At 44.5% G+C, this 27,558-nt stretch overlaps 2 protein-coding genes across 3 annotated transcripts in view; both read left to right on the plus strand.

Moving 5' to 3' along the window:
- LOC311274173 (signal-induced proliferation-associated 1-like protein 1) overlaps positions 1-5,870 on the plus strand; it is a 38,459-nt gene extending 32,589 nt beyond the window's left edge. The window contains exons 15-22 of the mRNA XM_084381634.1: positions 644-859; positions 1,484-1,646; positions 2,447-2,648; positions 2,953-3,102; positions 3,273-3,390; positions 3,677-3,755; positions 3,915-4,027; positions 5,648-5,870. Of these exons, the coding sequence (XP_084237760.1) occupies positions 644-859; positions 1,484-1,646; positions 2,447-2,648; positions 2,953-3,102; positions 3,273-3,390; positions 3,677-3,755; positions 3,915-4,027; positions 5,648-5,735 (1,129 nt within the window). The 3' untranslated portion in view covers positions 5,736-5,870. The remainder of the gene's footprint in view (positions 1-643; positions 860-1,483; positions 1,647-2,446; positions 2,649-2,952; positions 3,103-3,272; positions 3,391-3,676; positions 3,756-3,914; positions 4,028-5,647) is intronic.
- A 3,861-nt stretch (positions 5,871-9,731) lies between these two features.
- Positions 9,732-27,558, plus strand: part of LOC311273408 (regulator of G-protein signaling 6-like) — a 41,323-nt gene continuing 23,496 nt past the window's right edge. For both annotated transcript variants that reach the window (XM_084380479.1, XM_084380480.1), the window contains exons 1-2: positions 9,732-10,205; positions 13,056-13,151. In XM_084380479.1, the coding sequence (XP_084236605.1) occupies positions 13,068-13,151 (84 nt within the window). In that variant the 5' untranslated portion in view covers positions 9,732-10,205; positions 13,056-13,067. The remainder of the gene's footprint in view (positions 10,206-13,055; positions 13,152-27,558) is intronic.

Consider the following 27,558-nt stretch of genomic DNA (forward strand, 5'->3'; position numbering starts at 1 on the left):
GCAGACTGTGAGCTCAGCACTGTTTCCCCTCTCCTAAATCCTGCTTCCTTTGAATCAACCAAAGCTTTTCCTCCCTCTCTTCTTCACTCAGCCAGAAATAACTCAGCTCCACCAGACCTGTACATTGGCAGCTTTGTTTTATAGTATGCGCATGCACATGCGCGCTTGCAGCCAGACACAAAACTTGCTGTTTGAAAATTTTAGCTTTTATGTCGAGCTACGTTATTTGAAGAAATGGAGTGCAAGGACACTGTGTCCTATTTTTTTTGTCTATAAATTCATAAGTTGATCCCATCCACAGTGATGGAATGATAGCTAGTGATGGGACAGGTAAACTAATGCGGTTATGTTCTGTTTATGTATGCAAACAGTTCATGCAAACGCCAAAGTATTTTTACAGTTTGAACTGTAAAAGTGGCCATCGGGGAATTAAATTTGAGTCAAATTACAGATATTGACGCTCCATCAGTCATGCTAATTGAACAAAGGACAAAATAAATTAAACAACAGAAGGCCAACACACGAATACTCCGAACAATTTTGCAGCCACTTAATCTCGGCGCTTGCATATTTTACAATTACATAAATATCAAAGTCTGTTTCACCTTCTTTAACCCGTGCACATGTCTCACCCCGCACTCAGTTCTGGCCACTCAGGGAGTCCGATTGGCCAGGGCTGCAGCCCCACGTCGCCGCAAGACGAGGCAGCAGCTGCGGGCACCTCGGCCACGTCCCAGAACTGCCAGTCCCCGGGGAGCAAGAGTTTCTACCCTCGTCAAGGAGCGACCTCCAAGTACCTGATAGGCTGGAGGAAACCTGGGGGGACTGTCAACTCTGTGGACTTTGGCAGCACTCGCAAGTAAGATGGGAATAGTTTTCACCAAACATCTGTGAGTGTTTAAAAGTGGCGCAAGTTGTGATAATGATCATTCAGCAAAGTGAAGAAATATATCCTGCTGTTGTTGGCGCTGATGTTTGAGAGACCGGGAGAAGGAATGACTGTTAAGTCATTATTTGGCCCACTGACTGCTCACCTGATAGCAGAACTTATGCTGATTTGGCCAACACTGCCACCATGTGGTGTAGCACCATACTTTGTGTTAAAAAATCCTTTGGTTCCCAGAGCAGGGTGACTAAACATAATTGCCCGTTTTCATTCATTCGGGGCATCATATGTCTCACTGTTTGGCCCAAAGGATGATTGCGTAATTTGTGGTTGATGACAACTGCTGTTTTCACACTATACAGCTGCTCCACAAGCCACAGCTTTTCCTGTCGGAAGCAATAAAGTGGCGAAGTGTCATGTAAAGGGCATGTTGACATCACATTTTGAGGGGATACTTATAGCTTCTTATCATTTACAGAGCCTAATCTGTGTCTCAGAATTTAAACTGATGACCTTTAAACACAGGCATGCTCTGTTACATTCCTCCCCTTCAGCACGTTTGCTTTTGGGCTTTCTTAACTTAGCTTTTCTCTCCAGACGGCACCAGAGCGATGGTCTGCTGGGCGGTCAGCCGCAGCTCAGGGCTAATCTCCGGGGCTCCCAGTCGCCCCAGCGGCACACTGCCAAGTCCAGCCTGGAAGAAGACTTGAAGAAGCTCATCACACTTGACAGCCCTCCACCCACAACAAGTGAAGAGAAGGTACAGAAAAAGGCTGCAGCATAAATGTCTATATACTGATGCTAGTAATATTATGGTTACTGACCAGGTGTCCTTGTACCCTTGTGTTGCCAGGTGTTATGTGGAAAGCTCAACTCATTTACCAAACTAACATGAGCTAAAAGATAGAGATCAATTTTTAAAATGTATTTATTTATTAATTAAATTTGATTTAAAAAATATATCCCCATATATTTTTGTTAAGGAAGAAAATGGGATTACAAATTGGTGTTATGTTTATACTGTATCAACAATTAGCTGCAATCACACCTAAATACTAGTTGGTGAGTGAGCAGAGAGATTGAAATAGTTAGCTGTAACTGATGGATAAAAAGTTTTGAATGGTTAAAGTAAACCTAACAAATAAATACCGAAACTGTTAGCTTACTTACTTAACTGTTTGTAATGAATACACCTTGAAATGGTTGGCTAAAAGTGATATAATTAGCTAAAAGTAAGGAATAAATAGTTGAATAATTCCAGCTTTTGCCACTACAAGGGGTAGTAGCACAAATGTGCACTTGAGCAAGCAGCCTATATATTTGATTGTATGAAAAAAAATATTGCAACTTATGTAGAGACACTTTTATATAGTGTTAAGCAACATCCAGGGATCCAATGGATTACAATGTTTGTAATCCATTTATAAAATCATATTTGGAACATGACAGTAGAGTTGATTAAGCTCAATGACACTGTGTGGGACTTACAAGAAAGGACATTTGCACTATTTTTCACTTACCTGAGTCCCGCCACTTATCTGTTTCCATCTCTATCTGAAGCCATTGTTTCCAGGTCCGCCGCCCATTCGTCGCTCCATCCAGAGAACCCTGTCGGATGAGAGTATTTACGGCGGACAGAGGGAGCCAACCTCCAGCGGACAGCGTGACACGCCTACTGACCTTCTGTTCAGCTGCTCCACCATGCCACGCTCACCCACAACTCGCCATGGACCAAGCCGGCGAGCGTCGCATAAATCCCTGGGTGAATCTTCAGTATTTATGGCTAATCATAGAGGAAGTTGAAATTTTATATGTTTTGTTTGTAGTTATAACTAAAGAAATGAAGTAGGACATTTGTAATACATAGCAGGTCTTCAGATAATAAGGTTTATAATCTTATTCTCAAAAAACAGGATATAGACACACCAAAAGGAAATATTTTCCACACTTGCGAATTAAATGTAGCATCACTGTTGGTTCCACAGTTTCTCTTGCTTTCTGTCATGGGATAAACAGACAGCAGAACATGTTGTCCAGTATTTTACTTTCCTGTTTCTCCCTCCCAGGAGACCTGTCAGCCCCAGAGAGCTCAGAACTGGATCTGGAGAGGAAGAGGCAGCAGCTGCAGGACCCTGTCCTCATGCCCCTGCCTGGCGCTGGGGCAGACGGCCCACTGGACTGGGCCCACCTGGTAGACGCCGCCAAGGCATTTGAGGGTAGGCACGCGTGTATTCATTTCCTTCTCGAAGTCATTGGAAGGTTAATTACTTACATTATTTGGAAGGTGTGGCGACTGCCACTTTTAATCTCACCACAAGATGGCAGTGCGATTCTGCATTTGTTCTCTCTCCAGGTCTAATATGTCTTTTAACTGTGTTTTATTCAGAGCAGAGGCTGGTCTTCCTAGCAGCCCAAGAGGAGAGCTCTGTAGCTGAGAGTGCTGCAGCCACCAGCCCCCAGCAGGCTGAGCCTCAGGCTGCCCCACTGAGACAGCCGTCGCCTGGGTAAGAGGCCTAAGGTCATGGCCCGGGACCAGCGTTTGCTTTAATCCACCAATGTCCAGCACTGTGCCACGGAAGACCCTGCAGATTTCAGTCCAATCAAACCCTGACTGCAGCTGATGTCACTTATTAGTCTTAGTTACTTAGTTTGACTGCATGCTAAACAGTAAAATCGGCATCTGTAGTTTTTGGCACTGGCAACTTTGGACTGTGGTGCAGCCTTATCTACTGCTTCACTCTGAAGTCTCAGCGTCTGTTCCAGCTAATCTCCTGGTTGTCCTTTTTACAGAGAGACTCCAGCCTGCCTGATGGGGAAGGTCAGCCAGCTAGAGTCCATGGTGAAGGTGCTACAGGACGACTTGAAGAAGGTGAGCTATGGTTCAGTAAGAGTGAGAGCTCCTCCTTGAAAAACTGAAGTATTGAAGACATACATATGGATATTGGATTTTTTGACTCCCTATTATTGGTATAGACCCCAAAAATTGGGTATCAGTCAGGCTCTAATGTCAAATCTGTGTCACCACCAGGAGAAGGATGCCAAGGCGTCACTGCAGGCTCAGATCGAGAGCCTGAGAGAGGACAACCAGCGTCTCCTGGAGGAGTCCTACAGCGCCTCAGCCAAGCTCAAGAAGTTCACAGAGTGGGTCTTTAACACCATCGACATGAACTGACGCACACTCCCACACAGCTGCTCTACTTGGGGAGTCTGACCACTACTCAAACGGACCTGAACTCGCCTGTTCAGTACTGCACTTACAACAGAATTACTTATAAAAACTCACAACATGAACTGTTGCTCTTGGGCTTTCACAAACCAGTGCCAACATGGACTTACATGTCATCCTTCTCAGCCTTGTGGATCTGTGGAATAAACACCATTTAAAGACGTTTTGGAACAGAACAGGGGGACAGAAGGAAAAAGGAGCAGTGGTGCGAGCGTGTGTCGGTTTTGATCAGCATGCACTCCCTTCCTTTGAATTTCACAGATACGATGCTTTGTGTCCAAATTAATGGATTGTTGGTATCCCTGCATGTCAGAGACCGCAAGATGTTGAAACTAACCTCAAGGGATTTAAAGTTGCTGTCCCCGTTTAGCTTCCGGGCTAACCTAATTACAAGTGAGCAGATTTCCAATTAAAAAAAGCTCCGACGCAATTTAAAACGAGAGAGAGCTGGTGAAAACAGTCCTATATTCCTCTGCTAGAGGTCGACACTTTCTAAGAATTACGTGACGGTGTGTTGTTGATTAGTTGCTGTTTAAACTTTCGGTGATAACGACACTGATTATTTTTTATTACTAACCAAAAGAAAAGAAGCTATATGAGATGATGTGAGATGTCACTCCCTGTACGACACTACGCTTTTTCAGTTGCAGCGTGGGTAGGTAGACGCAGACAGACTGACCCTTTGCATAGCACATAACTGTAAACACTGTAAGGTCAAGTGCCTGTCTGTACTGCCTATGTAATAATATTGTAAAAGTGTATCAAATGTTTAAGTACTAGAGGGTTAAAAGCAGTTAAAACATGTATAGGACTACTGGTCACAAGCTGATAAAAAGAATATATATTGTAAAAAATAACACAGAACAATATTGGTGCCATAAAGGTAGATATTGACCAATCAGTGTCACTTATTCAGATTATTGTAAATATATGATGTTAACATTTATTTTCTCTCGCCTCTGCCCTGGATATGATAATAAAGAGTATTTATGACAAAGACGGTGACCAAGAAAAAAAAAATCAGCCGTATGCAGCTAGAGATCTGCATGTACTTATTATAATCAGAGAATATATCCTTTAAATCCAAAGTTTTCGCTAACTTTTGATCCAAAAAGATTTTTTTACGAAAGTCCTGCCTGCTGCAGTGGATTGATCGACAGTGCCACCTAGTGTTGACGACATGTAAAGCGCTACATGGAACGGACCCCCCTCCTTCATCCATCGCATGCTAAAAAGGCCTCATTCTGGTCCTCGACTCTCTCCATAGATTAAATCGGTACTGTTCGATATATGATTACATAGTAAGATATTGTGTAAATCCTAAAATTTCAGCTACAGGGTTTTCTGTAGCGTGTAAATCTGCTTGTAAGCCCGACCTGAATTGAAAGTCCTTATTTAAGCCTCATAACTGTTTCCTTTTGTACTCGAGATACTGTGCAACTGTATATAAGGAGGATTTGATATTCATCAGAATTTGCACCTTCATTCTTATTTTCTAAGATTATTTTTTGATGTATTTCTGCTTTATTGGCTAGGGATACAGTGGAGAGTGAAAGGGCCGATACAAAAGACAAACCGGGAATAAAACAGGACGAAGATCATGAGCGTGAGTCACACAAATGAGTCCCAGGCCCCTAGCACAGCAGACCGCCCCTGCACCTTCATTCTTAACGTGTGTGACGGCATGTGATTCTGTTTCCATTGAGCTGTGATGTGTAAAAATGTTTATATCTATTAAAGATATTTTGTTGAATTACACTTTGTGTCACAGAGTTGTTCTTGGCGTGGTGTTTTTCCTGCAAACCTTCCTGCGTAACGAGACAAAAACAGGAAGAGTAACGTAACTGCCGGGGCTTTCTGAGGTGGCTTTTCGGAGTTAATGGATACCTGTCAGTGGCCTGGCAGGAGGTGGCCGCCTGCTGTTGTGTTGTGATTAACAGAGAGCTGCTGTTTTTCCACTTAGGCCTGATTACACAAGGCAGTCGCCCTGACAGAGACGAGTCTAGAGCAGACAGATTGATGGATGAGGAGGACCTGAGAGACGCCAGGGTGAAGACGTGGACGATTATGGATCCAGTAAATGACTTGAGTGTGATGTCTTGCAGAGTTATGGCTTACTACTGAGATGTTGTTTTTGGACATACTTTAAATTAAAATCATATAAAAGGATAGTTTGACATTTCTCTTAGTTTCTCTTAGACTAGTACTGGCGTGGCCACATGTACAATGATAGAAGTATTGGTTCCCAGAAATGTTCCTCCTGACCACATTGGCCCCAAAGAGATCCCTATTTAATGTGATTTATCTAACTCAGGCCTTATATAGCTTCACCTTAAAGGGTAACTCCACCAACTTTACACATTAAAGTGTGTTTACAGGAGTTGCCGAGTACTACGGCATATGTGGAAAAAAGTAGTACAAACCTTTTGTGGCTCCAGAGAAAGCTGCATGTAATCTGATAAATATCCTCCAGTGATGCCACTCAGTGGCTAAGGTGCATTGTGGGTAATGTAGGCACCATGTTTTGAAAAGCAGTCCACTGCTCTAGCATTGCACTCCTTTTACACTGTTGGACTCATTATGGACAGTTGAAAATCGATACAGCAGAACCAGAAATACTGCCTTTTTTACGCTTTCTCTATTCCTTTTCAAACCCTGGCACCCTACATTACCCACAATGCAACACACTGTAGGTAATTTATCTATTTACACACAGCCTCCTCTGGAGCCACAAAAGGCTTCATTCTACTTTTTTCACATATGCAGTAGTCCTCGCCAACCCCTGTAAACACACTTCAATGTGTAAAGTTGGTGGAGTTACCCTTTAAGGTGAAGCTAATATAAGGCCTCAGCAGCCTGAGTTAGATAAATCAAGTGCATGTCTCCAAAATTTGCATCTTTCGAGGACAAGATTGCCTCTTTTGATTCCTCAGTTTCCTTGCTGAACTACAGTGGAGGTATGTCTACAGCCATGCTACCTGATCTGTAGCTACATCTTACCATCAGCATGCTAACACGCTCAAAGTCACAGCACTAACATGTTGATGTTTACAGTTAATATTTACGAGGTTCATCATCTTAGTTTTTACCTGTATAGCATGCTAGCAAACTAAAGTGGGATAGAAAAAGTTAGCATACTTAAGCTAACTAGCACGCAACACAAAGTTGAGGTGAGGCATGGGGTATAAACCAAAGTTAGGCAGATTTAAATGTGATACTTAATATCTTCACAAGATAAAATGGGAAAGGATCACTCAAGTCATTGGGATTTATAGGCCTTCTCCAGAGGCTGGACCACATTTCATTGCAGTCCAGCAAACAGCTGTTGAGATATTTCAGCTGACCAACATCCCGAGAGCCACGCTGCTCTCACGGATAAAATGAGGAAATTTCATATTAAAAAAACAGATTTATCCAACTCAGACTGTTTGGCTGAACAGAGTGAGGACTGCGGACTGCCCGCCACATCCTACACTGAAAATCCATCAGGAAGAGGATGCTAGGCCAGTATGGATAGAAGGGACAATTGGTCACTCATCTCTTTCAACACAGGTATGAGCATGTGAATATTGTTGAAAGACAGATTTTTTTTTAAAAAATGTGAGTATATCCTTTAAATTAGGGTTGCCCAAACTGTGTGGAACTTAACAGTGTTCCCTTCATTGGCTCACTTCTCACAGAAAGTGTCATTCTTCTAGCAGTGCTTAGATTATGAAAAATAATTTAAAAATGAATCACCCTACATATTTAAAGAGCGTTTTACATCACAAATATATATATTTAAATTTAATTTTGCTATAGTTTTTTGTTAGACAGGCCCGATTGAACCTTATAGCGGGCCTGCGGGCAACATTCTGGGCTGTTTTAAAACACTTCTTTCAATTATGAACGTCTCCACCGCATCTCCACATGTTTCAACACCAGTCTCACACATCCTGGATTTGTCCAGCTAATAAACACACATCACGTCTCTTTGATCACGTTACATCCAGCGGGATCTCTGTGGTATCAGGCGTGTGGCCAGTAGTGTTGCTCTCTGGCAGTGGTGTGGCTGTGAACAGCCTGTTCAATAATTTAGCATTAATGCAGATTATAGCAGGGCTGGCCCCCTTAAAGCAGATTAGAGAAGTCCCTGTCTGTGTGTGTGTCTGTCTGTCTGTGTGCCTGTCTGTCACCTTGTTATTAATGATGGCGCTCCTTAATGCCGGAGCAGCTCATGGGACAGGAAGATATGCTGATCGCAGGCATGGCTGGTTAAATTATACTGCTATACGGTGGATGTACAGAGAAGTAGATGTGGAGTTTGATAGCAGAGCTCTTTTTAACGTGGGGGATGGGCGGGACATGATATGAAGTCATGCTCTCTTCCTGCTGAAAACTATTAGAGAAATGTGTGGGGTAAGCACCGTGGGCCGACGGATGGTTTCACACTAATAGGTACACCACTCACACGGGAGTGTGACCTTGGTTTCCCTTGGTTACCACATTTACCAGGACCAGCACTTTGGAGTTGTTTAAAATGTTCTGACTTAATCTGCTTTCGCCCTGAAGTGAAACCCTGAGCACACTGAACTTTAAATAATGAGAATTGGGCTTTTCATCTGTTTCGCTTGATAAAATGCTCGTTCAAGGTCTTTTCTGTGTGCGAGGAATATTTGAAGCGCCTACAAACATTTTCAAAAGCAATGAAGAGAGGAGGGGGGGGTGCTTCAGAGCAGGGACCTCTGCTTAGATAACAACACGCTGCTGTAAGGAAGAAAGAAGAGGAACACGCGGCGAAGAAAAGCGAGCCGGATGGTTCCTTTGATAACTGGTGAACTGGTCGCGTCAACACAAACATCTGTATGTGTGTGGCTGTGTGTCTGCTTGTGTTCACTCTCCATGCATGCATTCACAAATTGGCCATGCCATGTATTTCTGGAGTATCTTCCTCGGGGGGCTTTTGGGATCTCATTTATTGCAGGAAAAAAGGTTCATTCGTTCGGCTTGCCATTTAAGCTTGAATGACTCCAGAGTTTCCTTGAAGAGAGAAAAGGGGGGGAAGAAAAAAAAGAGAGGAGAAAACATGCAAGAGTGGAGTAGCTGGAGACAGAAGAAGGGTACATGTTTGCCATCCTCCAGCACCAAAGTGGAATTTGTAGCCGTGTGAGGGAGATAAGAGCTTCAGAAATATAAATACCAGTTATGGAAATGTGTCTAACTTTGGATCACAGCCTTCTTAGGGGGGAGCAGGCAACGAGCAGCCTCTCACGCGTAAGCTTTGAATGGGAAAATAAAAAGCTCTGCTCGCTCAAACAGTCCTGGAAGATACATTTATAGCCTGGCGAACTGTGCGCGTGTGTGCTCAGTATCAGTAAATTGTTTTTATATTAGCATTTCAATATCCTCCTAATGAAATGTTTCTCATTTTCAGCATCGGTGGGCGCTGCTGCAGTGTGCATCTCTCTCGCTGTCCTCCTTTCCTCTTCACTGTGCATCCACTGCTCTCTCTCTCTCTCTCTCTCTCTCTCTCACACACACACACATACACTCTGCATCGCGCACACGCACACACCCTCTCCCTCTCCCTCTGTCTGTCTTTCTCCTCCCTCTATTCTCCTCTTTATATTCTCTCTAATTCCTTCATCCCTCCCCCTTTTTCCAACTTGATCTGCCCCTCTCTGTTGCACAGCATCTCCCTCCCTCTCCCTCTCCCTCTCTCTCTCTCTCTCACACACACTCGCTCTCTCGCTCTCGCTCACACTCGAGCACATGCAGACAGAGGGAGAGGGGGGATGAACGAGGTGCACACATGTGAGGCTCTCCTGAACTGCCGGGGCAAGGCAGGACTGGTGAAGAGAGAAGAAGAAGAAGAAGAGGAGGAGGAGGAGGAATAGAGGAATACTGCAGTGACCAGCCAGCTTCTCTCTCTCTCTCTCACTCTCTCTCTCACACTCTCTTTCTCACTGCTTCACTGCTTTCATCACCCAGTCTTCTTCATCCCCTTCTCTCCCCCTCTGCCAATTATACCATGAACCTGCCTGCTGCTTGTTGCTAAGGGGGAGCCAACTGGGGGAGCAGAGAGAGTGGACCAGGCATTATTTTGTTTCTAAGGTAATGAATGCTTCAGTAAATGGCAACTGTCAGGTGTCACAGATGTTGCATTGCACTCGGCTGCTCGCCCGCTGAGCTTGAACAGGGCTTTGGGACTCACAGTCACAATGTGGTTCTGGGTGTAACTGGAGCGCGGCTTGTTCTGTGCATGTTTGTGTGCGAACTCCAGTTTATTCAGTTTGTTTCAGTTGACTGGGCGTCCATTGGCTTGTTTGCTCGAGCCATTGCAGGGGGCTCTGCCCTGTGAATATGTGTGTGTGTGTGTGTGTATGCAATGTCCTTTTATGTTTGTCTCCTCGTGAATTGGTTTGTTTGCCGTGCGCTCGGATTCGAGGGCGTGCATGTGAGGAGACACACTTGTGCTGCACATGAGGGCATGCTGGTCGGTGCTCTCTGGTTCAGTGTCCGGACTCCATCACTTTGACACAAGCTTTCAATTAACATCTTTGGATGGGCCCTCTGCTGAGTTTGATTTGCATGCTTGAGCAGCTCCATTGGGAGGAAGTTGTTCTCTAGGATTACAGCTTCCTGTTCACAGGGGACCTATTGGCACGTTATTATTTTCTTTAAGCAGGTGCTATGCAATCCATACCGCCTTTGCCTTTTCTATATGGCCCTTGAGGCGGGTGCAAAGATTAGCTGTCTAATGTGCTCGGACTCAAAAAAAAAAGAAAAAAAAAAAGAGCACAGACGTGTTGGCCAATGGGGAGTGCTGCACTCCGCACTTCTGGTGGTGATAACAAACAGTAAGGCGAGAGCGGATGATTACTTATTCACTCATGCGCATCACCATGCTCCGTGGTGTAATAGATTAAAGTGTTCAACTATGGTGACAAAGCCACCTTGCATGTCTGCCGTTGTGCAAGCTGGTGGCACGCTGAATTTTAACAATGTCAATCCCCCCCCCCCACCCTCTCTCTCTCTCTCCACAAGAGCCATTATTTGCAGTTGTTCAAACTTGTAACACTGCACGGCTACAATTATATAATTCATCTACTCCAAATCCCTCGCCAGCGGCTGGCCCATGGCAAGATGCAGTGTTACTAATTTAGTTAATGTATGAAGGTTTCATATTGTGCCTGCTCATGTGTGCCTGACATGGCATGCTGTCTGTATCCTCTGTGCTTTCCCCCTCTCAATAGCTCATCATAGCTCTTTTCAAAGACAAATAGCTGCTACAGTGAATAGTGAGGCCCAGTGAGCCGTGTGATTATTATTTTTTTCCTGGCGGCTTTATCCTCTCGCACTTTGTGTTTTCTAAGTACCAAAAATTATGAATGTGTCGAACTGTGTAATCCACCCCCTCACCCCGCTTTCCTCCACACGATTAAAGGACTAACAAATGGTTTAACCCTTTTAATACACAGGGGAGCCTTCAATGGCAAAGGGTAGATGGGGCTAAGGAGGCGCGCTGAAGCCCGGTCGTCAGCGTACGTTATGGAAATCCTTAGTTAAGCAGAATTAATTCTCCTGAGAGAGTGAGAGGGAGGGAGGGAGAGGGGGACAGCCAAGAGAAAGTGATGGGGACTGTGTAGAGGTTGTAAATAAATCCCTTAACAGCAGCTCTCAAAGCCTGGGGGGGCTAATCTGGGGAATGCAGGCAGATCAGAGGTAACCGTGATATGATTGCTGCTAATGGAGTCAGCACTTACTGACACTTAGCACAAAAACAACAACAGTGACTAGCACTGACCACAATTAAACTCGCAGTATCACCTCAGTGCGGGTTCATCAATTAGGAACACCAGTGTCTCGTTGCAGAGGTGTTGTAAACACACGTCTGTGGTGCAGGCTTTAATTGTTGCCATCTCGCACCCCCTGAGCTGATATCCTGTACTGCAGTGATTGCTGACCTTTTTTTTTTTTTTTTGCCAGAAGTAGGTCACCCTTTAATCGACACCACCCTCACTGTTCAAATGTGTTGATTTGATTTTTAATGGGATGTTATTTAACTGTTGATTAGTGGGTAATGTTGAAATATTTTGTCATACATGAACTGTCAGTGTGTTCAGGTTTGCATTTGGACTAACACCATGTTGAGTAGCATCGGTTGCAACCATTTCAACGACGTACAGTTAAGTTTCGCTATTTCAACTCGCCATGTATTCATTTATCCATTACTTTTAGCTAATTTAACTATTTCACCCATTCACTCATCTTTTTATTACATCATTGTACATGTATTCATTACCTTTAGCTAACACTACCCTAGCTGTTCATTCACCAATCTAAACATTATTCACTTGGGTTAGTTTTGGCTAAAATCTGTGCTGTTTATTCTCTACTTTTAGCATCTATTTGAGGCTTTCCCCCAATGCTTTTAGTATCTATTTTAACCCTGTGTATCCATTATTTTGACCTTCCCATTCATCCATTCCTTTTAGCTAACTATTTCAAGCATTTATCGACTGTTTAGTGTTCGTGTTACACAGATATATTTATAAGTTCTTCCTAAAATTCAAATCATAATCTGTTTTTTCAAATTAGTTCAGCCACTGCACAATATTTCATGTAGCCCCTGGTAGGTGCATCAGTGCCCCATATGTATGCCTGGTTGGGAATCGCTGCAGTGTTCCTCATGATTTAACTTTGTGGCTTAGTTAATATTCATGTAACATCAGCCTACCTGAGCTCTCTTATCTGTCCCTACTGTGACAGGCGTCTACTCTCCGAGGCGGCAGCATACATTTTGGCAGCTGAATGTCACGACGATAACGGCTGGAGGAATGTTGTTCCGCGGGGGAAATAGAGCTGCTGACTGATGTTTATCAAATTGTCATTTTGTGTTTCTTCCACCGCCCAGCTGATGTTGTGTGCTGTGTTCACGCGGTTCATCTGTTTCTTCCACAGGACTGAGCGAAAATGGCGGAGGGATCCAAAGACCAGGGAGGCGTGGGCACCACTGATCCAGAGGAGGACTCCCCCAATATGATCGTCTACAGAAAGGCAAGGCTGACTCTTTGTGTGCGCTACAATATGTGGTCCGTATGAAGGGAGAAACATTCCCTGAGAGGCAATGACCCGTAGACAGGCTCCTGACAGCCCACTGGTCCGTATCTACCACGCACTGGTTTCACTGTCAAACTCAGATGTCAGGGAGCTTCTCTTCCAGCCATCTTGAAACAAACTCCACTCTATCTCTCTCTTTCTCTCGGACCTTCTCCCTGCAACTGTACCATCACTTGTCTGGGAAACTTCATCCCTCCGATGTTGTAATAAGCCCTCAATCCCATCAGTGAGGGTTTGGGCAGTGAGAGGTCCTTTTCGTGTCAAGGGTAATTACCTCGTCCCCGCGGTGCCTCACTTTCAATAGCGGCTGTTTGATTGGACAGGGTGAGCGGTATCGGTGGCTAATTACGCGGATGTTCGGCTGAGAGGAAGTAGCTGATACTCCAGGGCCGGGATTGGGAACGGCCAATGAGAGACTGGTTATTCCTCCTCAACCGACGAATAGCTTGTTATCTCTCTGCCAGCACAGTGACAGCCCACTTAAAAAAAAAAGCTTCTTTTGATCAGACTTAAACCACGGGATCCTCTTCTACCAGCAAGCCTGCTGTCGTGATTATGGTGAAAAGTGTGCTGTAAGCGAGACGGAGTCGACAGATCCTGTCCCACTGTCCCAAATCTGTTGTTTCATCCCGCTCCTAATGATTGTCCGTTTAGAAAGCGAGGTAAACAGATTAGTGGCGGGATGTGCGAGGCAGGACAAGAAATAATTGTTGACAGCAGCTGCGTCAGTGGTAAAATTTCTCTTTCATGCGTGTTGTTGTTAACTACGTGTCAGTGTGGAGTTTATAGAGCTCGGTGACAACCTCAAGCGTTCCCTATTCCTATGTAACGAACACCTCCGGTGTGCAGCACACCTGGAAAAAACGTCAATGATCTGCTTTGTGCTCCGAAGCTTGATAAATCTCTCACGACGCTTCTGATAATGATGCTACTGGGATTGTGTGCCATGAGCAGAGTGTCACATACGTCAGCAGTTGGCAGCTTAAGGGGTAGTGGAAGTGCACTGCCAGCAACAATTCACTTGTGTCCTGTAAATACTCAACCTGTTAGCGTAGCAGCGGGTATTTCTTTTCAAGTCTCTGCCAGGAATGATAATCATTATTCAAATCAAATCTATGCCCATCCCGACACAGATGGCTTCTCTTCCTGAACAGGCGACACGGAGCCGTCAAACACGTTTGTGTGTCTGTTTCGCGGGCCACGCATCCATTGTTTACTCGGCATTGTCATTACCCTGCATGTATTCTGAGAAGCCGTCACGCTGCAGAGAGAACATACTGTAGCTGCGTGTAACACTGGGCATCTTCGTGGATTTCACAGCAGAGCTTCATTATGTAACGCCACACATGCCTGCAGGCAACGCATTTAGGAGGCTAGTTTTTGCTTGTCAGGATGCTGCCTGAGGGAATATTCATCATTTCATGTTTTAGTCATACGCTGTGACAACAGACAGATGATTCTGAGAGTGACAGGATTTTTTCCGCCCTTGCTGCTTTGAAAATGTGACTTTGGATTTGAAGCTTTTCAGACAGAAAAGAAGCTGAGGACTAACAATTTGAGACCAGCTGCGTGGTCACAATGTAGTATCTGACCTTTAATTTAACTGATGTAGTTTCTTATTTCCTTATATTTCACTCACGAGCTGAAGATGTCAAAGAGGCCAAACGATAGAGAGGTGCTGGGTCTTTGAGGGCAGAGGGCCGATAGCCTCTGGACTCGGTGGGTGGGCAGCCTGGCGCAGTGTGAAGGCGCTGCTTGCAGAGAGGCAGATGGCCTCCAATATGCTCAGCCGCCTGGGAAAACACTGGCAGCTTCATCCCAGAGGTCCCTGTCAGCTGGAAGACATCAGTATCTTCCTGCCAGGAGCAACTAGTGCAGTCCCAGTCAAGAGATAAAAATATTTCAAAGAGTGGGCAGCACCTTTGTGAAATGTAAAGGTGGTAAAGGTTAAGATACCTTTACTTATCTTTCCATATCTGTTGCAAAACTATTAAGTCAACATGTAGGCAGTTAGACAACGGTGAATGTGATGTATTTAGCCATTAGAGAGGCTGAGTGCTCGGGCGGGGAGGAGGCATGTCTCTGTCCGTGCAGTGTAGGTGCTGCAGTGCTATCTCGCTCTGTCTCTCTCCTCCCACGAAAAAAAGAGGAAGTGAAGCAAAACAATCCAATAACTGCAGGACGTCTTATTGCCTCGAGAACTCGTGGAGGAAATTCGGTCCAACAGAAGTAGGTTGCGCGCATACTGTAAACGCACGCACACACGGGCTTCACGCTGCTTTAATGCACGCCACCCGCTCCTGCTGCTTGCTATGTTTGGCGTGCTCAGCAGACAGAATGTGGCGGGTAGATGAGTAGAACTGGCACCGGGAGACACACAAAAACAAAACTCAAACCGTGATGAGAGGCACGACTGTGTTGGGAAATACAATTAAGCTGACGAGAGAGGCTACTCTACTGCTCTGATGGGGGAAAGCTCACAAACTATTAATAGCTAACATCTTGCTTCTCTAAGTGCATGTGTGTGTCTTCCCCCTTTTCCCCCTCCGTGACTTGAGGGCCAGGACCGTTGCTGTGACGGCCGCCTGGTTTTTGACACGCACAGTTAATTGTTGCCGAAGGATTACAGCACTCCTGCCCTGCCCAGGGAAAGTTAAGGATTTGCGCTGCATCCCCTCTTCCTTTTATTCAGGTCATTAATTGTCTGATTGGATCATTCCTGGCAGTCAACTCACACCTGAAGGTGGGTATTACAGCTATAGTATGTGTGGTACAATCACACAAAACTTTTACAAGCCATTAGTGGGTAAATATTAGTAATGAGCCATGCCAGGAAGTTCACTGGTGCCAGTGGCCTTTGGTTACATGCAGTCTATTAGAGGAGAATACAGATTGGTTGTGTTATTTTATAGCTCAATACACAAATTCCTCGCTGGTGAATGGGTGCAGAAAAGTGTGGTGTGCTCTAAAAACACCATCTGTAAGATAAATCAATACAAGAAATCCACTTTTTAGACAGGCTGACAAGCATGGCCGACACTGTCAGTCTGTGGGTTGGTCAGTCCGCCACTTTGGCCCAGACTAGAATGGCTCAATACACACTGGATGGATCGGCATGACATTTTGTGCAGATATTTATGGTCGTCATGATACTGTGGCTCAGTATCATCTTAACTTTCAGGTGATACGTCCTTTTTGCGTTGCTATAAGTCTTGTTGGCAGACTTCCACTTTTAGCACGTGTTCAAAGTCCCCATGCTAGTTGCTTCAGCATAGTTACGTGTTTCCTTCTTGTCAAATCTGCCCGCTTCGGCTAATCCAAGATTCTCAGTTGGGTTTAACTAGTGGACAGATTTGACAATTAGATTCAAGGAAAAAGTGGCATTTTGCTGTTACTATGTTCCCTTCAACCGTGCAGTATTGCTGTTAAATGGTAAATGCATTGCAATTTTTTTCAAACGTTTAACACTGTCAACGGAAATTTTATGTGGACATGAGGAATTTGGGATTGAAGGCCAACTTCTCCTGAGCTGCAGCCTTGCATCCACGGTGTTAGTCATACTGTGCTTCAAATGCAGAGGCAGGTTGGATGAAGGTTTTCATTATGACCAAATATCTGCCAAACTAAGCTATTATTCTGTGCTAATTAGCAAATGTTAGCATGCTATCACGCTAATCTACGGGTGCCGCGGAAAATGTTTATCTTCTTAACATTAGCACGTTGCTAAATTGAATATGATACCGCCCCATCAAGCTGCTAGCATGGCTGCAGACTTGTGATTTTTCATTATGTTTCCCTTTTCTTTTTCTTCCCCCTCTAAGCCTTTTTCTCAGCCTTTCTTCCGCTTCTTGCTAATTAATAATTGAAGCTCATTTCAAGCATTTCCATCTTAGGAAAAATATCTGGTCCTCTGAGACATCATATCCTCCCATTCATTTATTCATACCCAGCACATATTTTATCTTCACTTGGTATTTTTATCCATGCATGTACAGGAGGAGAAAAAAAAAAACAAAGGATCTAAAGAAAATATGTCTTTTAATGTCCTGACAAAACACAGTATTTCTAATTCAGTTGGACAGTTCTTTGAATTTGCTTTTGCATTTCGAGCTTTACAGTGCTGTGATACATGATAGTCTAAGTTTCAGGAGCTGTGGATTGACTTCACAAGTTATTGCATGTGTCACTCTTTCAGGCTGTAAAGATGTTTAATCTAACAGCTGGAGTGACGGGAGAGGAAGAGATCACTGTCAATGCAACCCTTAACCTTCCACACCATCCACATCAGTAACTGTCAGATGGGTTTAGGATGACTTAGAGACGGGACACAGGGGGAGTTCACACTTCCAACAGTGCGGATATTATTGAGATCCTGGAGATACGTATAAAATTACGGCAATCCACTTACTGAGTGATGCTAAATCTCCCTGGAGTGGCAGGAGAAGATGAAATTACTGTAAACAGCAGCTTCCCACATCATCCATTCACCTACCACAGCAGGGGCTGACAGCTGGTTGGGTTTGAAGGGCCAAGAGCACTGAATCGCTCTACTTCTGCTGGTCAGAAGGAAGCTTTCTGCTGCTGTCCATGAGTCACACTCTCCTCTCTCTCTTTCTGAAGTGCCCCTGGGGCCCATGGAGGGTATATCTCTCCTCTTTAAAGACTAACCTCCATCCGAGGTGTCTATGGGCCACTACTCGCTGTTCCTGTGTGCACTTAACATATCACAGTCCATCTGAACACTCTGGATATCACCTCTGCAGCTGCTGGGTTGAGTTCTCCCAGCGCTTTATCATGTACGACTGTTTTAACACCGTCTCCACTCACACCACGGGAGCCTTTATCTGACGCGCTGGTATGGGCTGAACGCTTAGGGTCACGCTTGAAGCCCGTGTGCCTGTATGCTAAGTGCCAGTGTGGGTTGCTTTCCTAGTTGGGTCAATAAGATAAAACAACAGTAACAGTGAAAAGCTCTCTCTCTCTCTCTCTTACATAACCAGCTCCTGTGTGCTGGCCTGTCTTTTCTTTCCAGTTAAGCAGCAGGACCAACACATGAATATCTTGAAAGTCCGTTGAAAAACAAATCATAATTGGATAATAATTCACAGTGTTTTGGCAGCCCGCGCACTGTGTTGACAGGATTATTCACCTCATCCGCAGAGAATCGCTGTGACTGAAATAAAAAGGCTTTTCTCCAGTGAGGAAAGTCCTTGCAGTGCCAGTGCCTCTGCTGGTCTTCCCCTCCCTGTGTGCACATTGCTGACAGTGTGCTCTTAAAGGAGCACATTTAATAATGCTGCCAGTGTATCTGTGCTTCAGATTAGGACCGAAGTGTTAGGCTGCATACGCATGCATAGGGTGATGTTAATAGGCAGCTTGGTGGGGAGTCGTCTGGCACAACTGTGTCCCACTTCTAAATGCCCTCCAAACCCCCCTGAGCCTCCCACTTATCGCAGCCCGCTTGGAATCGCAGCAGAAATGGAGTATGCCTTAAATACCTCCTACTGTACTCTGAATAACCTCAGCATCTCTGCAGGACTCGGAGGGAGCTCGGTGCGCTCCTACAGAGCGGATCATATGAGAATACTAGAAATATGTATAAAATTACAGCAATTAACTTGGAGAGGATTTCAACTTCGGATAAAATTCCCATTAACTGTCTCGGGTTTGATGTGTAATAGCATTAGCGAGGAAAACGTTGGCCAATTAAATTGTTGTTGACGACGCTGCTGAAGAATAAACTGTCATCATGTACGGTAAATACTAATGGCTTATTGGAACCGGCTCTGACATTAGTGTGTTAAAAGCTGCTGGTCGGCGGGGCCTTGCGGGGACACTTTGACAGGTTTGACAGCAGTGACTCGCTGGGCAAACTGTAGCCCCGCGGTTGTGCTGACACACTGAATTAGTAAAAAATAGGATGTGGGAAGAGAACAAGCTTTTACGGCCCCACATGGTCGTGTCACATTTTTTTTAATGGATGCGTTCACAGGAGCGCTCACAATAATTACCTTATCATGAGTGTGCAAAGTTTTCACCAGGAGGGAATAAATACACAAGAAGAATAAAGACATTTAAATGGATTACAGCAAAGATAACAACAGGAAAGTTTAAATAAAAATGGGCAGAAAATAAAAGAAGATGGAACAGCCAGAGCTAATACAGATAAGTTGCGTTGTTTAAACAGGCCCATGCTCGGTCTGGGATGTTGCCAAGAGGTAATGTAGGGACGCAACAGAACCACTGGGACGTGTAGTGCCCCAACAGGTGACATCTGCTGAGCAGATTGTACTTAATATGTAGGATTAAGCCCCAAAAGTCCACGAGGCAGTCAAAAAAATATTATATCATCAACTGTGCTGCTGCAAAAATAGGACAGAGAAACGCTGCTGCATCTAAAAAGAGGAAATTCATATCTTTAAATGATTTTTTGGCCACTTGGGGGCAGCGAATAATAAATTGTTATGGCTAACGTGAGCAAGCAGTTGCCTAATCACACATCCAGCAGATACAGAGGAACATTATCATAGATTTTAAGTCGTGTCTGGAGGGCAGCTGTAAAGGATTATTTAGACGTCTTAAAACGTTTTTATTTTTTCTCTGAACATCGTGTCAAACCCATTGGTGTATGCTTATCTTATTTTCTGATCATGAAACCTGAGAGGAAAGCCACAGAAACCCCTGATCGATGCTAGCTTAACAGCAGCTAGCAACAGAATGATGATGGAGGTTGTGTCTCTAGCCACCTGGTGAATCCAGGTCGAGTATTCACTCCTCTATTCGCTCTGTTTTGGTCTACACCAACACCTGATAATAAAAACAAACAAACATCTAGCTCTTTAGGCGCTACATGTCCAGTGACTTGAGTTATTGTTTGGCTGAAAAAAGCATTCAAAAAATAAATAAATAAATTATTGAACCAAAATAGCAAAGTTGTGGAGCAACTTTTTTAACACCAAGACATTGGACAATTAAAAATGCTACAAAGCTAAGTAGAACTGAGGGGAGCAGCAATGCCAGGTGATGATAAAGCACTATGATATCCCAATATCCCTGACTTTTCTTGGACCCACAGACTGACAATTACCCTTACACTCAAGGGTTTAAGTGTATAAGAATATTGAAAATGGCTGATTTAAGGACCACTAATGATTCATATGTGCTGAAAAAATGCTTAAAATAAGGACCCAGGAGAGGAGCTCCCATCGGCACAGACTTTCAACACCTTTTGCATGCACAAGAGCCACAACACACTGAAGGAAAGGAGAGAACCAAAAGGTATCGTAGGCCTCCTTTAAGTCAAAGATGTTTGCCGTTTATTAATCTTCAACCCCTTTCTGATGCGTGCCTTTCATAGTCTGAAATAATATTTATAGAAGGTTTGGTATGTAATTGTGTTAAGCTTTTCTGTTGTTGCGTCATTAAGCCACAGAGATGGATTAACTTTGTGAACTGATCTAGTTTTCAAGGGTGCAGTAACATCCAAGGCTGATGAGCGTAGGTCATTAAAGTGGCTAACCAGATCATTTGTGCGTGCAGAATGAGGCGTAAGTCTGCTTTTACTCAATTCGACTGATGAAAATTTAATAGCTGATCGAGCATTAAGGATGCAGCAGCAGATGGTTCATTTGTCCTGCAAAATAACAACTTTAAATGCACATCGAAAGGCAATACTCGTGATCCGGGACATCGATCACCATTGTTGAGTTCCCAACTAAGTTTCTGACCACAGTGATTGAATCAGACACATGATGGATACATTAAATGCTGCAGTGACCCTGCCTCTGGAATCTCACTGCTCTCCCTCTTTTACAATCTTCTTCACGCTTCAGTTTCGGCTGCAACTTTAACTCCGACTTGTTCAAACCTCAGGGGATCTTGTCTAGAAACGCTCCTCGCCTCCCCTTGTCCCATTTTCACTCTGACTACACGGCTAATCAAAGAAAAAGCAGTATTTTGTCACTGCTGACAGTTATTATTTTGTTGGTGGTACATTTTGTCTTTGAGTCGTCAGACCAGCCGGTGATGAGAATGTCCTCAATATGCTGAATAGAGCTGATGAAGTATGGTTCTCTGATGGGAAAAAACAAGCTGTGTGCTACATGCCCGTTCACAAGATATTTCATTTTTTAATGTTTGAATGCCTCATTAGGCGTTGTCGGAGAATGAAAAATATCAGAAGGATCTGGCCTCACTCGTTCACACGTGGCACTGAAATGGCTTTTAATTACCTCTGACAAAGACAAAGAGCGTAATACAGCACAGTACAGCTTGTCACACAATGAAGACTGCTGATCAACAACACTTTCAGCAACCTTACAAATGTACAGTAATTGGTGCACCATCTGCCAACACTCCCATTTGTATTGTTTACGGACACATCTGATAGGTTGATGGATAGAAATGGTTTCCCCTGAAAACAGAAGGTGTGACTCAGACGAGAGGACAGGACAGAGTATCATCTGTGCACTGTTGAACCACAGGTAATGATGGAGCGCCTGCTGCCGGAGTGCAGCGACTCTCTGTAATTGTCTCTGGGTCGAGGATGAAGCAGGGATGAGTCACCCAAGCCCCAAATGTTAATCACCACGGCCAGCTCGTCTGACTAAACAGCCCTCGGAGGGGAGACCAGACCATTTGGCCTCGCTCCAGAGCACGGACCTGCACCCCCAGACCACATCCCAGTTCAGATCAGACCACCCTCACTCTGTAACTTTGCCCGATTTCTCAGTTACGCTGTCATCCAACCTTTAAAAATTAATTGGACAAATGACTGAAATGTCCTTGTGTGCTTGTGTGGTTTAGTCATAAAGGGCCAAACAACACATTTGTCACAAACTGACAGCGTTATCCTCTGGTACGCAGGGAGATTTCCAACTGAATTTGTGACGCTATGAAGGCCGGACTGTCTGACATTATGTGAGTGAGTTAGATAATCAGTGGCGGATTTTCTTCTTCTTTCTTCCTCAGCTTGGAAATAATAGAATTGTCCTTGTGGGAGACCTTGCCGTGTGCTGACTCCCATTTCCACTCCAATTGCTCTGTCAATAACTCATACGGCAGAGGCCAAATCTGTAACAAAGCTGTGATTACGTTCATCTAACCGACTGAGAGAAAACCCTTTGCATGGGGGAAATGCAGAATGTGAATTCTGGCCCTACATTTCAGTCTAAGGGCGTTTTATTTTGCATGGAGTTTGTTTTGCATTAACACTCTCACGTACACACGAGCACGTCCTCTAAACCGAGTATCATATATCATCTACCGGAGCGAGAAACCTTTATTAATCCCAGCTTCCTATTTCAACTACTTACACGTGTCAGGCAACATGAGCCTAATTTACTCAGACACTCCAATACATCCAGCTTTGAATCGGACACCGCTGCATTTGCTTTAAATGGAAATTGGTCTTCATTAACGGAAAAGACAGTAGGAAGGGAGTGCCGGAGCTTTTAAGCTTAATAATCATCAGAATCGATGGGGTTTAGGCCAAAGAGAGAGCGAGAGAGAGAGGCAGTGACGATGCTGCAATAGGGTGGTAACACGAGAAGAGGCTAACATGGTTATTCCCACGCTTCGGAGGCACAGCTGGTAGCAGGGAGCAAATGCACATTCATAAATGTGTGATGTTTTCCACAGTGAGGGCTGTGGGTTTGAATAACACGAGGGCTGTCCCTGATTTTCAGAAATCGACCCGCGAGTCATTTTTTAAATTCACTCAATATTATTACTGATGTGTTTTTTTTTTCCTTTTTTTTAAAAAACACCTTACCTACAAATGTGAGACGTATATTACAGCCTATGTTAGTCTTTGAGACCATGTCAATTTAGTTTTAAAATCCCAGGACACGACAACGGCTGAGAGCACGGGAGCCATAGATTTAATAATAGAACTAGATAGCAAGGCAAAGATGGCGCCTATTCAGTCCAGTGGGAATAGGAAGATGATTTTCCACCTAAGCACTTGTGTTTGACTCTTTTATGTGCACAAGGTTAGTTTGAATGAGGAAATAAATAACTATAATGAGTTTAATGATGTTGTTCGTCTCAAGCGGGGGTATTTTGAGGTGACAAAATAAGGGTCCATTCTCAGTGATATTGTTATTAAAATTTAAGCTTGGACCATGCTTTCCAGTTACAGGTCATCTGCGGGCTTATTTTTGCATTAAATATTCAGGCAAGGAAAAAAAAAAGATTATTATTTCAGTGTGTCAGAGTGAAACCCAAGCCTGCACTCCAGATGGTTCAACAACAGCTTTGGATTTACCTTGGGCTCGACTGGGACATGCCTTTTGGGCTTTCTACGAATGGCACTGTCTGTTTGTACTCGCGTCACACTGACACTTCACGTGTGGTTATGTCTATTTTATAGCAAGATCAGATCAGTTCGGGGGGCCGCTCTGCGATAAGCTAAATCCTCTCTTCTCACCAGATAATGCCGTTTGCTAAACTGTGACTTGTTTTTGAGTTAAAGCCTTACATCCAGCCTCAACAATGAAATAAATAAATGCGCTGCATGCCTGGAAGTCACTCTTTTAACAGTATTCATATATATTCTTTTAAATGTCGTGAACTTTCTGCGTGTCAGGATCCATTCATTATACATGCACTTTCATTACAAGAAAGAGCTTAAGCAGATGCTAAGTTAGAAACAGTGTCAAAGGCTTCGCAAAGTTTTATCTCAGTGACACAAAGACAAAGTCAGCGCCCTGCCTTCCAAAAACAATTTGCCAAATTCACCGCGGTGGTGAGTCAGTAATATTTGGATTTTCAGAATCCAATACTTTCCCCTTTCTCTCTATTATAGATTTATGCTTTTGGTTATTCTTCCTGTATAATGTTTTATTCATGGGTCATAATAGGAATATCCTCAGCTGTGGTCAGAGAAGTGCTTTTAGTAGTTGCTGTTGTGGAGGAAATAACCAGACAGTTTCTGATGTGCAGGTGTGGCTGAGTAGATCACCTTCACCAAACCCTCGCTAAATTACAGCCAGCTGTCATGCACAGATAGCACACAGCCGGAGACGCAGACAGAAGAGGACACTTCACTTCACTTTGAAATATGTTGAGAGGATATTAGATCACAAAGCATGGCAAGTCCCTTTCTAGGAAGCTTATTCAATAATTCAGGGGGGGTGTTATGGTTTGGTTGCAATTTCTAGCTTTGCAGACATAATAGATGGCTCATTTTTGGCTCCCCTGGGGTGAACGAATTAAAGATTTATGAGCAAATTTGGTTGCTGCCGAGCAATGCATTAGCTGGCACTGAAGGTGGCCTGTTGACGTTATGGATAATCAATCAGCTGTGAGTAAGGATCTGATGTCGTAAAACACCTAACTGTAGCTGCTCACGTTTTACTGTTTTATCGATTCTATCATTCAGTGGGTCAAACAGCCTTTAAGGTAATGCATATCCCGTTATGAAACACTTTTTTTCTGCCTGTGGTGCAGTTGAAGGAGCTACCCTGGGCCACCTCAGCAGGCCTCCTTCGGTTTCATTAAAAGACGGTTAGAGGATGATAATTGGTCGGGTGGCGTGTGGCGGACGGGATGATAGTGTGACAAAGGCCAGCCCGGCTGACATGTCCTCCGCAGGCCCCTTATCAGGAAGAGGAGTCATCCCCCACAGGGACCCAAGGCAGCAAAGCACATTACAGGTGCGCGGCGCTGCCAGCTGCCCCGTGGCACTGCGAGATGAGATTTTCACTCCACATGTCAGCCCAGCCGCCCGAATTTCATTACCTGTACCTGCGAGTTGGAAGTAACAAGGCTTTATTGCCAGCATTGGAAATCTGTCACCCAGCGAGAGAACAGAGTTGTTGTCATAGCACCTCTCCAGACTTGAAATGATGCTCCGAGAAACATATTCTGACTCTGCTCGGTAACACACACAGAGCTGCTGGTGAATCTGACGGCGGATTCGACTTGTGTGAGTTTCTAAAAGATTTGTGAGGGTCTGGAGGAGGCACATTTTCCCCCCCTGTGCTCCCATGCGCCTCTTCTCTCTTTCATAACAGCCCTTTTCACTTAGTCCCTGTGTTGTCACAGTTGTAACACTCCTTGCCCCTAAAAGCCTGTCAGCATTCTCGCACTTGCGCCGGAGAATCAACACAGGTAATAGGGACGTCAGGTCTGCGGCAACAGCGGCGTGTGAGTGACAGTCGTACCGCGTTGAAAAGCGGGAGGATGGAGCTTAATGATACTCAGCAGGGCTATAAAAATCCTCTCTTATACCAGTAGCCGTGACAGGAAATCCATGCATCTCGAAAGGTCGAGGCCCTCTCTTACTCACTGATTGCATGTGAGCACAGGAGCACAAGGGGAACAGAGCCGAGAAACAGTATCATTTCTGAGCTGAGGTAGAAACTGTGCAGAGGATTGAAACATATCGTCTCCCGAGAGAGGGGAGGAATTAGGAGCAGATGGCGTTATAGAATGATGACATAAAAAAAAAGAAAGGACATTCCTTTAAATCAAAACTAAGCTGATTAAGATGTGATGCGTCATTTGGCTGTGAAGTCTCTCTTCATACTGACACCATAGGCACTCAGCAGTCTACTAATGATAGGCTAAAGCACCATATGCTTCATTATGGATGGAGCTTAGCGCAGATGTAAGAGGACGGACATGCCCTCCACCCATCCATCCATCTATTCCATTCATCCATCCATCCATCCATCTTTCTTTGCTTACCCATGGTTGCTCAGGGTGTTCCAGGTGCATAGTTGGACATGCCTGGAAGACTCCAAAGGACAGGCACCAAGGAGGCGTCCTAATCAGCTGGATCTACAGTAATGGACGTAGGAGGAAAGAGTACCGCTCCTACTTTGAGCTCCCGCCAGATGTTTAAGCTCCTTACCCTTCGCTCTATGGGCCCGGACACACCAAACGGACATCAGAGCACTAGCAGCGACGAAAGCTGCCCTCATGTTGCCTGTGTCTTGGCAAAAAAGTTGCCAAGACACAGGCAAAAAGTTGCACTTGAACACACCACACAGACTACAGCCTATGTTATGATAAAGCAACAGGGTCCTAAGGTTGAGCCTAGCTACCTTACAGAGGACAATGATTTCGGTCGCTTGTATCTGCGTTCTAATTCGATCATTACCCAAATCTCATGGCCATAAGTGAGGGTTGGAGCGTAGATCGACTGGTTGATCAGCTTCCTTCACCACAACTTTCCAGTACTTACATCTTATCATCTTAAGTAATTTACCCCGGATGCTTGCTCCATGTCTTTTGTGGTCGCCTACAAAAAATCATGCATAAACACTTAAGTGGAAGTGCACATTAATCAAAGTGAATGACAAGTTTTGACTGTGTTTTAGCAACTTTAACAATATGAATTAGAATCTACTGTAAATAAATAAGGAAGGAGACATCTAGACGACTTCATCATGACACCCACAGGCCTCTCCTCTCCTCAGATGAGTAAACTCTGCAATGGGCGAGTTCGTCTCCTGTGTGTCAGACATCAAGAGCAGGCTTGTGGGCCCATTGAGGGACGAGGCAGACGTGGACTTGATGACGCCTGCTCTCTCTCTCTCTCTCTCTGTAACCCAATTACCACAAGGCCTTAAGGAATGGGACCGGCAGGAGTAGTGTGTCAGGGGACGATGCCAACATCAAAGATAGACAGATGGTCCTGAGGTTTTTACCACCTCAAACCAATCTCCTGCAGATATTATTACACGATTAGCTGCTGCAGTGCCCCAGATAGGAAGCCAGAATGAAGACGTATCGATCGAGAAAGTGGAAAAGAATCAAACTGAACTTAAACTCGGTATCACCTCTTTTAAAAAGACAGCAACAGCTTCCGTGAGCTGCTGAGCTCCTAAATTGGCAGCAGCAGCAGAGAGAATTGTGCCCAGCCTGAGGCCCTGATAGGGGCTCTGAACATGAGCATCCTCACCCGCATCCTCAAAATAGCGCGGCGTTATCCACTTCCTCTCACCCGTCGCTGTCGCACCGTTGTTCACTTACACTTTTACATTTTAGCGGCTTACCTCGCTGCGACTTAGAGGCGAGACTGTGCCGTAACTGAGAGGGAAGCCAATAAATGATAGAAAACCCTCTCTGGAAAAAACTTTACATCTGACAACCAGGCAGATAGCAGCAGATGCTTTAGATGCCTAGTGCAATCTGTTAGCGTTTCCACACCGAGCTGTCGCGTCCCGCCTCTCCCTCTCTGGTTGTTTTTTCATTACTCCGCGTGCAAATACCCTTCCTTTGCTTTTCTTTCCTAATTACAGACTAGTAGCAACGAGGACACTGGACCTTATTAAGATCCGAACCTTTAGAGTCCCGCAGGCACTCAGAATGCAGGTGGTGTGAGCGTTGTCTG

The sequence above is a fragment of the Pagrus pagrus genome (genome assembly GCF_965226575.1).
Source record: "Pagrus pagrus genome assembly, chromosome: 18".
NCBI lineage: Eukaryota > Metazoa > Chordata > Actinopteri > Spariformes > Sparidae > Pagrus > Pagrus pagrus.